Source organism: Meleagris gallopavo, chromosome 19, assembly GCF_000146605.3.
Source record: "Meleagris gallopavo isolate NT-WF06-2002-E0010 breed Aviagen turkey brand Nicholas breeding stock chromosome 19, Turkey_5.1, whole genome shotgun sequence".
Taxonomy (NCBI): Eukaryota; Metazoa; Chordata; class Aves; order Galliformes; family Phasianidae; genus Meleagris; species Meleagris gallopavo.
The window spans coordinates 3,202,707-3,219,257 of NC_015029.2; the positions used below are offsets into that span (position 1 = coordinate 3,202,707).

General features: G+C 51.7%; 1 protein-coding gene across 1 annotated transcript in view; it reads right to left on the reverse strand.

The window, feature by feature from the left end:
- The window catches only part of ASTN2 (astrotactin 2), a 226,636-nt gene that overhangs the window by 112,671 nt on the left and 97,414 nt on the right, over positions 1-16,551 (reverse strand). Inside the window, 2 exon segments of the mRNA XM_031556166.1 lie at positions 6,979-7,167; positions 8,554-8,720. Coding sequence (XP_031412026.1) covers positions 6,979-7,167; positions 8,554-8,720 — 356 coding nt within the window.

Consider the following 16,551-nt stretch of genomic DNA (forward strand, 5'->3'; position numbering starts at 1 on the left):
TAAGCATTTTTTTCTCCTAAGCTTCATCATTAACCTTTAAGATGGAGATAAGGAGTAAATGTTTGGAAAGGAATCAGAAGGGCCCCTGGATGTGAGCCAGGAGCTGTGCTGAGCCCGGGCTGCACATCCTATCTCTTCAGCTCTTCTTTTGCCCTAGGGTGACTCGGACTGCTCTTGACTACCATCGCAGTATTACAAACCCTAATGAGGTTTGGAAAATAAGAAACCCACTGCAGCGTGGGAGAAACTAATAGAAATTGTTTTGTCTTCTCTCTATTAGTCATTAGAAGCAGAGGAAAAACAGCCACAGGCAGCGGCAGGGCTGTAATATCACCATGCACTGCATATGTTGGCACTCTGACAAAGGCATTTCAGTGCCGTTCAGTTGCCCGTGTTCCCTCCATGCAACGCCTGCTGTGTGCCAGCACAGATCCATGTGTGGGGCCAGGCTGGGTGCCCACAAGATCCCCATCCCTGTGGGGCAGCCCTGAGTGCAGGATGTGGCCCTAAGCAATTTCTCCCTGCCTCCACCAGGCAGCTGAGGCCATATGGTTAATGAGCTGAAATTTGCCACTGTGCCTGCAAAGTTGCATCGCTGTATGCAAAGTTAATTACTGAAGCCATGAAACAACGTGCTTCTTGGGTCAGGTTTTGTGCCTCATCTTCCCAGAGCAATGCACGAGGACACAGCACAGCCCTGCACCAGGCTCTGGGAGCACCTCTTCCCTTCTCCCAGCTCCTCCGTGTGCCATCACACCTAATGACAAATGGCAGTGCTGTCACACCTACCAGCTGCTTGCTGCTGCCCTCCGGTAATGCTGCAGCACCGGGGTGCATGCACAGAGCTGTGCTTTGTGCTGCTCTGCATGCAACAGGTGCCTCTACAGCACCTCCAATCCACACTGGGGCAATGAGGTGGCACAAATACCCCGAGCTCCTGTCTCAAGGAAATGGTTATAGAGCTCAGCAGCCCACGGGAGGCTCCATGCACACACATAAGCATTGCTGGAGGCTGGGGATGAGGAGCTGGGTCCACTATGCTGCTGGCAGAAAGCAGGCATGGCTCAGCTTGGCTCAACTCAGATGTCCCTATGCTGCTGCATGCACTGCCTGCAGCCAGGAGCCACAGTGGGCTGATGTAGTCCCTGGTTGGGAAAGCTCCAGTGACGTGCTGGCACTGATGAAGAGTAGAGGTGCAGGTGCAGCAGTGTCCATGGTGCAAGCAGGAGCCTGCTCTGGGACGTGCCTCATTCGTGGCTGCCAAGGAGCTGCACACAGTGTGCTGGGAGCCTCAGCTATCACAGCTCAAAGCTGTGTGGCTGCTCCACACCCAGGAGCAGCTGTGTCCTGTGTCAGAGCAGGGAAGAGAGGAGTGATTCCTCTCTGCATTGCTGTAAGGCTATAAAGCCAGCAAGGACCCCCTGGGATGCACTGCACTCTATGAATCCGAGCGGTTATTATTGTAAAACCAATCTCCACCCCATCTCTTAAGAAAGCAGATTAAGTATGCAATAACACCAGCTATAATTAGCGTCATAAAAGTCAGCAATGGGAAAGCCAACAGGTCAGCGAGGCCATCTCCAGGGCTGCTCCCCACCACCCTGTGTGAGGGGAGCTCCAGGTGCTGCAGCAGCTCAGGATGGCAGTGCCAGCACCAGGAGGGTGCCCTGGGGTCTATTCCTTCCTGTATGGGTTTGTGCCCCTCCTCTCCCATTCTGACCCTTTCCTCACCCACAACTCCCAGCACACAGCCTTCTTCCAGCCCCTCTGCTGGAGCTGCCCTGGCCATGCTCCCCGTGGGCAGGGCAGCAGGAGGGCTCCTGCCCAATTAGTGCTGCTGGTGGGCGACAGGCTCCGCTCTGCGCTGCGTGATTAGCTGTGAAAATGCAAATCCGAACTTCCTTCGCCGCAGCAGCTAACAAGATAATGAATATTTTCATCGGCTGCAGATAATACAAACATCTGCACAGACACAGACGTGCTGCAGGGCCGAGGGGAGCGGGATGGCAGCAGCTCCCTGGCACCCCTTGGGAGCGGCGGCTCTGATGGCAGCCAGGCATGAGCTGCAGCTCCACCAGCAATGGCCAAACAGCAAACAGGCACCGTGCTGGGTTAAGTTGCTACTGGTATAGAGTGGGACACAGCAGAGCAGCTCAGGGACATGCCCAGAGAGGCAATGCGACGACAGGAGCTGCGTCAGCCGTGCCCACGCTCTCCAAAGTTGATCCGCCCCACTGCTCAAGCCCCATTCCCACCAGGTGCAGAATGAGTCTGAAAACCAGCAGTACACAAGCCACACCTATTGCTGACATCTCAATCAGTATTGTTTAAAAACAATTTACTCCCTCCTGCTCAGCTCCCTGCGTTGTCCATAGGGTATCATTTGCACGAGGCTGGCTTTTGTTTTGCTACAATAATAAAAAAATGCTAACAACCCCGTGTGAAAGCATGTGGCTGCAGACTGCTGGAAACACCAGCTCCGAGCAGCACAATCTGTTCTTCTGCTCTGTGGGATGCAAACTTTGAAATGGAGTGGGGCTGATGCACGCAGGATGCAATAGTAAGCTAACTGATGGGGTGCTGTGCTAATTGCATTAGCCATTTATATCTTGAACTTGACTAAATCTCAGTGCTTATCCTTTTGAGTGCAGACGCGCTCAAAATACGTAAGATGTGTCTATGTGCAACCATTACAGGCTCTGAAAAGGGATTGATGGGCACAGGAAAGCAGCTGGGATTTGGCCAGTGGGGCGAGGGGTGGAAAATAAATGAGCCCAATGGGGGTAGCAGTGCCACCACACGTGGCAGCGCACAGTGACAGGCGGGGATGCTCCTGCAGTGGGTCCCAGGCACAGAATCACAGAGCCAGTAAGGATGGAAAAGATCTCTCAGATCCCCAAATCCAACCCCACCCCATCCCACCATGCCCACTGACACATCCCACAGTGCCACATCTCCATGGTTCTGCAATACCCCCAGGGAAACTGACCCCACCGCTCCCTGTTCCAATCCTGATCACTGCACCCTGGGAGCAGGCAGTGGGGCGCAGAACAGAGCACTGCATCCCACCTCAGCCCCGCAAAGCTGCCGAAGCCCTACAGCCCCGCTGCCCGCTCTGGTTGGCACTGCATGGTTCAGCTCCATAGGAGCGAGGCCTGAGGCATTAACTTGCCTTGGAGAGGCATCGTTGCTTCCAACCAGCATGTCTCAGGCTTCAGAGTGTGAACAGGTAATGGAATTGCGGCAACAAATAATAAAAAGAGGAATGAAATGGGAGGCAGCCACTGGAAAAGAGATCTATCCGTTATCCCGGCCTGAAGGGTAATGGGTAAACACAGCTCTCAGGCACTGCCTGGCACACAGCTTGCCAGCACGGGAATAATAAACAGCACAATTATAACTGCTGCACTCCGAGGTTTCGAAGAGGAGAAAAAGAAATCAATAGCGTTAATTTAACTAGTTATACACTTAATGTCTGTGGTGCTGCAGGGCAGCAGGATGGCCTTGCTGGAGCTGCCAGGTGCTCCCAAAGGGCCGTGCCAGCACAGTCCCTGCATGGCCACGGTGCTGTGTGTGCCTGCCTGGTCCCACGGCACCCATGGGTGGGCAGTGGGCGAGCCCTGGGTTGGGGATGTCTCCAAATGCAGCTTCTGTTGTGGCTGCCAGCACACCCTGCTGGTTTATTAAAGGCTGAGAAGTGGAGAGGGGAAGGAGCGACGGATTTAAAATGAACTTGCCAAACCGCCATCAATATTACGACAATTCTCTGCATCGGTTCAACGACTCAGCGTGCTGCCTGGCAGCACACACACATGGGCACCCATCTCTCCGCAGCCCCCAGCCAGCCCCTCGTGTCCCTGCCACCTTGGGGCACATTGTGGTTCTCTGTCCCTTCTCCATAGCAGTGAGGAAGTGCAGCTCTGTTTTCCATGCAGAGTTCCTGTAGGCTACAAGGTTGGGTTTGCAGAGGGAATGGAGCTGCAGGAAGCTGCTTGGCATGGGCACAGTTTGGCCCAGCAGCCCTGCATCCCCTACAGCCACCCTTCCTGGCTATGAAAATGTGAAAGCGCTCAGTGTTTAGGATTTTGTTTTGCAGCAAGGGAGCATCGCCACCAATCCTCTCCCCGCTGCAGCCACCAAATGTGTACCCTCCTCCTCCCTGGAGCCATTTCAGTTGCTTCTCTGCCCCATCACCTAGGAACTTCAATGCATCAAAGCTTAGGAGGGCTCAGTGGGTGACCCCCATGGCACGACAGGCGGACAGGAGCTGCTCCTTGCTTTGCAGGGTGATGCTCAGGGGCAAGAGCCAGAAGCTGCAACAGGCAGGGAGCAGGGTGAGGTGCGTGGGCTCCAGCATCCCATTTGCCATGCAGCAATAAGCTGGCAAGCAAAGCTTGCTCCGCGGGTAGTAATTTGGGTTTTCTACATATTAATGGCATAAAAGCAACAGTCTGAAACTGCAAACATCTCTTAAACAAAAATCTCTATTCCCCTGTGGCAAAGAGATGGCACAAAGCAGATAAGGAAGTAACAAACAATCCATTTGGAAAATCGTCCCCCGGTGATTTGGGCACCATGTGGAGTTCAGGCTCTGCCCCGTTGGGAGGCAAAGGGGGGAAAATCGCTCTAATCTCATCTTTAGTGAGTTGGAGCCAGTGCTGAGCTCCCGGCTAAACCCAGAGGTGTGACTGGAATAGATCAGCTCCGATCCCATGTAGTTATAACACTGCACAGCACTTGGCCAAAGAGAAGAAAATGCTAAAAATAGAAAAGGGTGCCCAGAAAATAGAAGTGTTTGCAATAAAACAGCAACAGCAGCAGCGATGTGGAGAACTCCTCCAAGCAGAAACCTCTACTCTTGCTTCTCCAACAAGTCTGCTGAGCAACTCAACCACTACAGACAAAATAACAGCCAGCGGCGCTCCCCCAGCTTGGGATCTGAATCACAGCGATCTGTACAGTCCCATCCAACCCAAGCCATTCTGTGCTTCTATGATCTCTGCAGGCTGTAGGGTGGCCGAGGGACTGCCCAGCCCCTATGGGATGGAAGTGCTGCTGTAACTTGAGAGGCATTGCTCAGGACACTCTGTGAGAGGCACTGCTGCCTCCAGCACAAAGGCTCCCTCCCAGCACCACGCTGACACGCCGGGCGGATCCAGAATATCCTATTTATTAAAGACACTGAAGATGGAGCAACATGGGAAGCAGACACTATTCAGAGGACTGTCACATCTGCATAGCTAAAGGATCTCGGCGGTTATAAATCCCTCTAAAATACTCAGCCCCTTGTTCTGATAGCAGGTTCTTGCTCCTACTTTGCAGAAACAGGCTTTTAATCCCTGGTATTAGGCAGCTTCCTGCTATGTTTCAAATGCACCAAATTAAGGGCTTCTCTAACAGCTGGTGTCTTAATGCTCAGAGAGGTTCTTGAATATCTATGAAAATCAGAGGCAAATTACATCTTTTAGTTAATAATTTCTTCTCCATTAACCTCCTTCTCTTCCCTTGTTAGGAGATGATGTAATGGTGCTCCTACTGCAGAGCCCTCCGGCACGTCGGGCTGTGGAGGGATGCAGGCATGCAAGGAGGCGAGCCCTTCTCATTGCCCCCAGAGTGCTGGAAGACCTTTGGAAGCAAAACCTGTGGCCTCAGAAACGAGGATGAGTCTCCGAGAGCCCTTTCTGACCAGGAAACCTGCATGTTAGAGCCACAGGGCTGGGGTTGGGGTACCCCATCTAAGCTGGGCAGCTCCCTGATTTGGGAAGCTTATGGACCCCTCACACCCGCTCGACCTTTGAGCTCATGCAACATTTCAGCTCTGCAGATCTCTGCTCTGAAGGACCCACAGACCTGCAGCACGAGAGAGGGAGAGAAAACAGAGAGGAGCCTGCAGGGAAAATTGCCTTCGCGTGCTGTCAATTCTCACCTCCAGCAAAGGCTGCAGCTCTGTTGGCTCCCAGCACTCTGCTGGCTGCCGCTTTCTGCACGCCTCGCTGCTGGTGGAGCCTGTAATTCATCTGCCATCCCCGGAGCAAAAGAGCAGAGTTCAGTGTGAATTCGTAGCCAGGAAGACTTTCACACTCAGCAGGGAAAGAAGTACCCAGCAAAGCAGCAAGGCCAGAGGCAGTAAGCACCCACAGCTCAGCTGAAATCACAGGCAGCAACGAGGTCTTGGTGCTTGAATAAGGACAAAAACCTTGGTGCGTTGCAGATGCTGCACAAGAGTGGGGTCTGGGCAGAATACGGGCTGAGTGCTCCCAGCTGAGTCCTTTCCTGACACTGCTCAGCACAAGTGCTGTGAAATTCATAGGTCCACTCAGGTTTGCACCCACTCAAAATGTGGCTACATTCAGTAGAAGTGAAAAAAATCACATGGCAGCGCTTCTCTGCTCTCCCGACACCCAGGATCACAGAATCATAAAGGTTCAAAAAGACCTCTGAGATCCCCAAGTCCAACCCCAACCCACCCCACCATGGCACTGAGCGTGTCCCTCAGTGCCACATCTCCACCATTCTTGAAGTCTCCCAGGGACAGTGAAAGATGCTGCCTGAGGACACCCCGTGATACACAACACTCATCTCACTTCACTTTGTCAGTGTTGTTTCTTGTTATGCCACTGCCACAGCTTCTCCCAGAATTCACTCCCATAAGGCAATTCTTTTTCATGGCACACGTGATTACATGGCAGAACTCACTGCAAGGTGTGGTGAAGATGGAATATATCAACACTCACGGGACAACAAGGCAGAGAAAAGTCCATCAAAGCACTTGGCCAAAGGGGCATCCACCAGCACAGGGAAATCCTATGCAGGAAGGATGAACAAACAGGAAAACCATGCAAGCCTGCTGCCCTCATGCTCTCTTCCCCAGATATCTGCTGGCCAATGTGTCAGAGCTGCTGCCCCTGCACCACCAGACCTTGGTCCCATCTGCCCACCTTGATGCTCCCCTGGATGAGAAGCAGAGTGGGGCCGTACCTGAAAGTCATCTGGAACACCTGGCCCTGGTTGACGTGTTGGCTCCTGTTGTTGTAGCCGTGCAGCATCTCCCCAAAGAGTGTGTCGTTGAACTTGGCATCCGACTTCAGGCACTTGGGGCCCTCGCAGATGTCAGACAGCATGAGGCAGGACTTGCCATCAGGGGCCAGCTTGTACTCCTCCACACACCTGCAAGACCACGAGCTGCATCAGAGGGACCCTGACCTCAACCAGACCCTAACCCTGGATCCCTGACCCTGACCTGGATCTCAACCTCAGCCCCTGGGAATCACTCCATGCTGCTGAGCAGAGCTGAGCACACCACTCCTTCCCACAGCCCCCAGTGCCCTCTGGTGCTGCTACAGTGCACCGGTGCTCCCCAGCCAAGAGCAAAGCCAAATCTGGAGCTGCTTCCCCTTTTTCCTCACATCAGTGCCCTCCTGCAAGGACGCAGCTCTTGCGTGGCTGCTCCTGTGTTCCTTGCTCCTGCTGTCAAGCACTGTGTGGGTAAGGCAGGCACTCACCTCCCAGGCACAGCGAGGGAAACTGAGGGGCAGCAGAGATGTGATTCAACTACGGACACCTTGCCTTGAGCAGGGATTGTGCAAAACCAAGGGAAAAGGTCTCTGTCCTTGGGGACAGACGTCTGAAGTGCCAGCTCTGCCCTGGTGCCCGCTGTGGGCTCAGACAGAGGCCCTGTCCTGCACTCAGGCTCCCTGACCCTGCAGAGGCGGTGCTCATATGGCTTTCCAGCCCCCTCTCAGGCATGACGGAGGCAATGTGCTTTCTGTTGGTGACTCAGCTGCTGCTAAACAATAATAATAAAAGAGAAAAATAAAGGGGGGGGGGAAGGGGGAAACAGCCAAACAGCAGCTTTCTGACACAGCCAGCTCCTCCTTGGGGAGCTGTGCTGCACCCACTGATCACCATCACTTTCCCATTCCTCTCTGTGCTTCTGTCCCACTCTCCCATGGAAACTCCTTCCATGAGACCCTTTTCCCCTTCCTTCACCCCAATCCCTCCCATGAAGACAGGGATGAGGCTGCTGCCAGGTGTTGGCACAGGGATGGATGCACAGCCCCAAGTGGGACGAGATGCTGTGGCTGATGGATGGCAGCTGCTGGAGCCGTGCAGAGGGAAGGCTGCTAAGCACCACGCTGCCTTCAGAGCATCCTGCAGCAGGGGAGATTTTCCTGAGAGCAAACGCTACACCGTGTAGGATTATAGGATCGCGGCCAAAATCAGGGATGAAGCTCTATTTTAAGACAGTCACAAGAGCAGGGGGAAAAAAAAAGAAAAGGAAAGAAAGCAATCGAATCCTCCACCTTCTCCCCCTCCCTGCAACACGCGATGTACGATTTCTGAGTACGTTTGCAGTGAGTCACAGATCCAACCGTACCGTCAGCAGAGCGGGGTGCATCTGCTGCCCTGCTGCCATCGCCTGTGTTCGCTTTTCCCTCAGGCAGAGAGCAGGTGCCCGCTGGAAGTGAGCTGTGCAAGGAGCCCTCCTGCTGGGCATCCATCTCCTGAGAGCACCCGCATGAGAAATGGGAGCGTGGTGGCGGGGGGACTCACCCGCAGAACATGAAGATGGTGCTGGAGGAGGGGTCGTGGGGCAGGGGGAGGGTCTGCTGCAGGCAGAGCTGCTCACAGCCGCCGTTGAAGCCGTCTGAGCAGTCGATGCCTTTGGAGTAATCATAGCAGCCGGTGCCATCCTTCATGGGCCGGAGGTCCTCAGGGCACTGTGGGGAGAGGGGACACGGTGATGTTACTCCCAAATCCCCGTGTTCGTGTGATGTGGCCATAACCGCTCTGCGATGGAGGAGCGGGGAGGACAGGGCAGCAGACCCAGTGACCCAGGAGGGCAGAAGGAGTGCTGATTCACACGAGCAGGGACCTGGCTCTGGGTTTTAATTCCAGCTCCCCAGCTGGCTTTCCTTGTCCCAGAAGATAAAAGCCAGCAGGCAGCAAATGCTATCAATAAATTGTCACCCAGATTAAAGTACTCTTCTGTTCCGCTCCCGTTATTTATCCTTTCTCACCAAACGTGCGGGCACACAAACAACAACAAAAAGGCCAGTCCTTGAGAAAATACATAAATCTTGCCAAGGAACAGCTCGCAATTAAAAATGCATTATGGAATTTCTTGAAGATGAGTTAGACTGGAGCTTGTACAGGTAGTGATGAAGGCAGGTTATAAATGGCCTCTGTCAAGCAGAAGAAAGGTTATAAAACCACTATGCTTTGTGCTTAAAAAAGAAAATCAATTTTCCGTGTGAGCAAAACGCTGTACATATTAATAAAAGTTCAGGAGCCCCTGCACCCCGCGTTTGCTGTCATGGGAAGGGGCCGATGGTAGCAATCTGCTGGCACAGGATGTGGGGGAAGTGCTTTGGGGAGAAGGAGGCAGCTCCTGTCCCCTCTGAACACCCGCATCGCTCCCAAAGAGCTGGGAGCAGGAAGCTGTCTGCCTGCATATACGGAATAAATATGAAGGAGGAGAGGATACTCAGAACAATCTGTGCTTTTTCTGCTGAGCTGCCTGGGAAGCAGGATCGAGATAAGTGTGGTTGTGACTCTGTGTACATCATACTTATCTACTGCAGTCTCCCCTGCATCTGCGGCCCCGGGGTACAACGAGAGCTGTGCAAACTGGCAGGGATGCATCTCCACCAGGACACGTGGTACCACGGCAGTGTTCCTGTTCCCAAGCCAGGTGTGTGACCCGGCACTTCCTGGGGTGCCCTCAGGGATGCTGATGGGAGCTGCCAGGAGCTGAAGTCAGCAGGCTGAGCTCTGCAACCTGCCCAGCCCACAGGGCAAAGCGATGGCTCTTTCCCTGGGACTGGGTTAGTGGGTCACGCAGGGCCCTCCCCACCTCACCCTGCTCTGCTCAAGGAGACCCCTTGGGATATCCCTGTTTGGCTTTTAATCACTAGCAATCATGCTTGGCTACTGTTTGCAACTATGCATCCTAATATGCATTAATTACAGCATGCTAATAGCTCAGCACGAAATGTGCAAACGAAAGCATCCCTGCATCCGTCCCCATCCTGACCATCCAGCAGCTGCTAACGGGGCTCCCTGGGGACAGAAAGCTGCGCTCCTCTTTGGGGACAAGGAAATGGGGACAGCAAGCAAACCAAGCAGGCACAATGCTGGATGAGAACCAGCCCCAGGACTGGGAGTTTTCTCCTGCAGGATATCAGCAGCTCCAGCAGGAAACAGTGGATGGAGAGCAGCTGGCACAAGGAAACTTCCTGCAGGTCTGCCTGTCCACCAAGCAAAGGATTTGCAGTCAGGATACCCTGCTGTTAGAACAGAGAACTCTGGAGCCCATTTGGGTGCCTCTCTGCCTTTGCCCACAGGCTGAGAGAGTCAGAACTACCCAGAAAAACACTGTGTGCACCAACCTGGCCTCCCTGTGCTCCTTACGAAAACAGCACTTGCTCTGTGTGTTCTGGGCTTTTATAAAGGACCATATCTATTATTGCTGACATTGATTTGTCTGGCTTGGGCAGCAGAGAACCAATAATTACTGAGAGTTTTAATCAATCCCACATCAATTCAGCTGCAGTTCAATTTGTGATCTGCCTTGGCAGTGACACAGGATGGGGGGCTGTGTCTGAAAATGATTAGAAAATCAATAAGTAACTCAGCCAATAATTCTGTCTGTGCGCTCAGAGATGACACGTCCCACCCCGTTCCACTGGGGAAGCCAGCATGGAAATTGAATTTTCTGTTGGATCCAGGGAGTCAAAGGGATCCCAGCACCCACCAGCTCCAGGGATTCCCTTGTTACATCAGCATGGCTCATGACACAGGTGCTGAGCACCCTGATCTAGCTGTGTCCCTGTTCATTGCAGGGAGTTGGACCAGATGGCCTTTTAAGGCCTTTCCCAACTCAAATGATTCTATGATTATGATGGAACCAAGGGATCTCACTCCAGCCTGTCAGTCCATGCTTCACGGGGATATGAGCAGCAGAAACCTCGCAGTGGTGCTTGGTCCAGGCTGCAGAAAGGAAAGAGGAGGTGGAGAAAGACTCCAGCTTGCCACTGCCTTGGAAAGCCACAAAGGCATCACTGTGCCAATGCAATTCCAGTGTCCTGCAGATCCACATGAGTCACTACAGGAATCATAGAGCCGTTTAGATCAGAAAAGACCTTTGAGATACACATGCATGAATGCACTGGTTTCTCTCTGATGATGGTTCACTCTCAAAATTGCTCTTGGGATTGGAAAGAAAGCTGAGCTTCTTATTTCCTTGTGCATTCTCAAACAGATAACACAGATCCTGCAGACAGAATGTGACAAAGCCACAAAGCCACAGCCCAGCTCCTGTCAGTGAATTTGGGAAGGCAGAGCTGAGGTCAGCTTGGTGTGTGCTCTGCTGACGGCACGGATGGACATCAGCCCATCGTCTTTGTTTGCACCAGGCAGAGCCTGAGGTCCTGCTCATTGTCACCGCTGTCAGCAAAACGGATTCCAAGCATACACAGGGAGCACAGATGCTGAATAAGAACACACTATTTTTACCTGGTTCTCAGAGCAGTGTGCTTTCTCCCCTTTGAAATGATGTCACCAGGGTGCCACGGAGCGGCAGCGGGTGCAGGAACGTGTGGTTTTGGAGACCCCAAGCTGCTGTACCGCTGGCCTAAACCAAACGGATCCCCCTGACCCACACTGTCACCCCATCAGGACCTCACCATGTGACAGGACATCACTGTGTGACACCGCAGAGCCACCGCCTGCCAACCAGAGCCCCCATCCTCAGCCAAACCAGGGCAGACGCTCTGCGAGGCAGCCCCTTCCCAGCGTAAAGGCAGCCAGCATCCACTGCAATCTGTACAAGACTGTTGCTTAGGAAAACATCTATCTGGATTGTTTGTGTTAGTGAGCAAAGGCCCGTTCTTTTCTTTCTCTTTTACAAAGATCATTAGCAGCGAGACAGGCGATGGGGTCACTGGAAACAAAACGCGTGTCTCATTACCGACGCCATTCCTCCCGAGAGGAGCCAGCTCTGCCCAGCACTGCCTGCTCACAGCTCCGCTCCTCTTCTCTGTTATTTAAAAAAAGAATATTTAATAAAGTGTTTTGGTAAAGAGTAAAGCGTGCTTTTTATTATTCCGCTCTGTTTTCTCAATATTAGCAGCCTTTTTGTCAGGCATTTCTCCCACACGGGCTCCTGCTTCTGCCTGACTTGACATGAGCTGGGGACCCCGCACCCGTGGCATGGAGGTGAGGACCCAGTCCTGCCCTCAGGGGGGTGCTGGGGTCACTGGGAGTTTAATTTGCAATGCCAAACCCAACCACAACATGCTCAGATAGTCAGAGCACCAATGGAACAGATCCTCTATACTGGATGGACAGACAGACAGGCAGTGCACCAAACCACTATCCTGAGGTCACAGCTTTCCCTTCTACCCCCCGGAGCAGTGTGAGGCTCCAGCACTGGGTGTGAAAGAGTCCAAGGGCGCTAATGAACTCACCTTCGTTAGACACATTTTTCCTCAGCACTGAAGAACCTCTCCAGTGGGAAACAAAACCATTAATCCAAGGTACTGCTGAGGCACCAGCAAGTGTCAGTGTTTTAATGAGCTCTGAACTATGCACTGGCATGTATTTTATTTGCTTGTTGGAGTTCAGAAATGATACAAACACATTAAATCCCTTTGTGTCCATATATATATTTAGACAGCTTTGGCTTGCACTGCTTCTGCCTCTCTGGATCTGAAGGCTCTGTGGGGCTCTGTGTGCCCCTTTCTCTCTGGGGCCAGCCTTCCATTCATCACCTCCTTGGGCAGCAATATCCTCATCCCCCCCAGGGCCTCGCTGCAGGGAACATCCTTCCCAAAGGGCAACATTACAACCGTTTGCTGAAATAACAGTCATTCTCTTCCTACTCTTTTCTCCCTGCTTCGTTTTCCATCTCAAGATCATCAGTCATTATCTTAGCTTCAGAAAATCAAACCCATCTGTTTTGCAGGTTCCAAAGCATGTGCAGTGGTAGCTCACATCCTCAGCGTGTCCCCAGGATGCCTTGCCAGCATATTTTGGAGCACACTATCAGCTCCTGCCCACTGGTGCACTTGCTGCCCATGACACAGGGGAGCCTGGCACACCAGAACCCTCTGGGAGACCAGAAATTCAACTACAGATTCATCTGACCTCAGGAAACAGCCGGGGCACAAAGTTAGACACCAAAATCAAGGACTGAAACCAAAAGCAAGGACCCAAACCAAAACCCAGGATCCAAACCAAAGCCCAGGATCCAAGACAAAGCCAAGGACCCAAACCAAGTGTGATGCAACCAGAACACAGAGCAACCCAGTCTGCCGTGGTGCAGAGGGAAGAGGTGCCAACTGGTGACCTCTACAGAATGCCACTGCAAAAGCCAACTAAAAGATGGGATTTTAGCATCTCAGTCACCTCCTTTCAGCACCAAGACCTCCAGCTCACCTCAGTGCCTCCATCTCAATAGCACCAGGGGTCTCTGCTCCCACCCATAATATGCATAAGCAGTAATCTTCTGCTTCAAGGAGCCAGCTAAACTTAAAGGGGATTAGAAGAGAATGGTTTCCTCCTCATCTCCCTTCCCTGCGTGTTGTGCATCTCCACATAATTAGCTAGGTGCCTCCTAAGGCAGGGACGGATGAGTTTTTATTTTTCAATGAACAATTGTCTGTCAGAAAATGCAGATTTGATGAAGCTTAAGTGCTTTATGGGATTCCATCAATTACATCTCAAAATTCACTGGGAAATTAGGAAACCATTTAATTTTGACAAGGTTGAAATGTTTTGGTTTCCACTGCTTTACTTTGTTTTTATTTCAGGTTGAACACTGGGATAATATAACATATGACATAAAACTCCAGATGATAATGCTGGAATGAAACATTTCCCCCTCCTGCATAGGACAGAGATGTTTTGAACCAACACAGTCTGGAATTTGCAGATGTGGGGCATTTCTGCACAGTTTTTTGGGGCTGGAACTCCCAACACCCAGTGTCCCCAAGGGACATCAGTTCTCAACCCCACTCACCTCATTTCCAAATGCTCCCATGCTCTCCTTCGTCCCAGGAAGCCCCAGGATGACTTGGGCTGGCAGCAGGAGAGCAGAGAGCCCACGGTCTTCTCTCACTTCTAATCTCACTTCCCTGTGAATTGGTTACCCTCTTAAATTAAACCATTTCTCTGCAGTGCTTTGCAACAGCTGAGGAGCAGCCCTTCATTTTGGTGTGGAAGGGAGCAAAAGGGGAGGATTAGATCCAGACAGGCTGAGCTCAGGCTTACACGCCTGTGTGGACCGTGCCAAATTCTCTTCTTTCTGTGTCTGAAAAGGCCAGGACAAGCACAGCACAGGTGTCACAGTGTGGGCCACAATGCAACCAAGAAACCATCTCCCTTCTACATAGTGTGGAGCCAAACATTCTCCTAGCTGATGGGTTGACCCCATAGCCATGAAGAAGAGCAGTTTATATTGTGCTTGTAGCCAAATTGCTTAAATTAGAAACACCTTTCTGCTAGCAGGGCTTCAGCCTGAAATGATGCCTGATGAGGCATGGTGCAGGAGCCATGCACACCAACATGGTCACCTTGCTGGGGTGGCAGAGATGAGTAATGGGAGCAGTGGCATCTGTGAGCAAACCCCAGCCAAGTGACAGGTGGGGAAACCTGAGTTTTAGCCACATTGCAGGTGTTCCCTTCATTCCCTCAGGTCCAATTCACAGCTTTTCAACTTAAATTATGAATGAGCAACATGCAAGGGTCAAGCCCTTTCCCTCCTCCTGCATCCTTTCCCCCCTGGCTAGCAGCTACCCATGTGCTGGAAGGAGGGCTCAGTGATATACATTTCTCTATCAGCAATAAATAACCTGTCTTGTTCCTCCCCTACGGTTCCTCCTGGTTTGCTGTGATCCTGGAAGCTTGCACAGCTGCACTCAAGACCCACTGGGTCTAGAGATGCTCACTGGGGTTTTGTTTTCCTGGGAAGTGATTGTGGCTTCCCCTGACTGACAGCAGCTCTGGGTACAGCAAGGAGAAGTGGGATGTAAACAGACACAGAGTTGGGGGGTTGCTCTGCTATTTTGCAAGGTAGAGCCCAGAGCCAAGGCACCAGTTAACAGTTCCAAACAAAGGTCATAGCAAGGTGGCAACCCATGTTTCTTATAATTAACCAAGCAATAAAAAGCCTCCGATAAGTAAAGAACTGCAGAAAAGCATTATGCACGAATGCCACCTACTGGGTACAAGGAAAAATAACAGAAAAAAAACACGAGAAAGGTGAAAGGAGCCCTGTGGGAAGTGGGCTCAGAGCCTTGGGTCCGTGCACTGAGGCTTTAATGGAACAATGTGCTTGGGTCTCACTCAGAAACCCAAAGAGCCTCAACCAACATCTGCAGGCAACTGCCCCGACACTTACCCACGTCCTCTAAAGGCCAAACGATTGGGTAATGGCAGGGAATGTGCTGCTAAAAGCCCCAAGATAAATGCATCCTCCATCCTTACAGAATTACTGGAAGCTGTGCTAAGGACACGAAGGAACTGGTAACAGATGATGATTATAAATAAAAGGAGTAAGAAATCTTTGAGATTTGTGCTGTTCCCTGGTCGAGCTGCGAGGCTCCAGCTCTGCTGTGTATTAATTGCTTACAAGCCCACATGTATATTTTATGCTCGGTACCTGCCTGGAACATTTGTTGGATTTAGCCTTGATTGATGAACCACTGATTATATACTTCTGTGGTCCTCAGCAAATTAATAAACTGTTGACTGGTAAAGATTAACAACATGTCATTATTTGAGAAACAGTGTCCAGAGTAAAGCTGAGGAAAACCTAGTGCTAAAATTAGCAGGCGAGTGCTCCCTGAACTCTATAAAAAGGGGATAGTTTAATTAAATTACATCCCGATATTGCCCATAGCACTCACCAAATTGGCAAATTGAGTTCACGGCAGTTCAGCTTTAAAACTAACTGACATTCCTGCAAATGTACAACAAATGAGCCCATCCCTCCTGGCACTGGGAGAGATGCTGTCACCAAGTGACTGTGGCCGAGGGGACACGAGGGTGCAGCTGGGTTACCAACCCAGCTCCCATCACCTGCAACCTCATCCCGTGCCATGAGCACAGCCCACAGGGAGCCTGGATGGTGGAACCATTGGTTTACGCTTTTTTTTCCCCCAGGAAATGGCCACGTTTCCTCGCACTGCTGCAATTCCTGGTCTCCTGGGGAGCAGGATGGACCTTGAGGTGATTTCCCCTCCTTCCTGCTGGATGTGTTTTGTTCCCTTTAAAACCAGCCCCACTGAACCATTCCAAAAGCCAGGGGGGCTATTTTCCCTGAGTGACGTGGTTTTCAATTTCTGCCTCTCCATGTGCCGCCGTGGTGAGCGCTGGGCCTGTAATTTATTGACAATTTCTATCTTAATATATCCTGACTTCTAAAAAGAGGCGTCTCTTCCCAGAGGCACAGGGCAATCAGAGCCCCGATTGTTTCTGACAGTGTCTGCGAGGCACATTAGTTTGCAGAGCAAAATAACGGTGAAAAAAAAAAAATAAGGGGGAAAA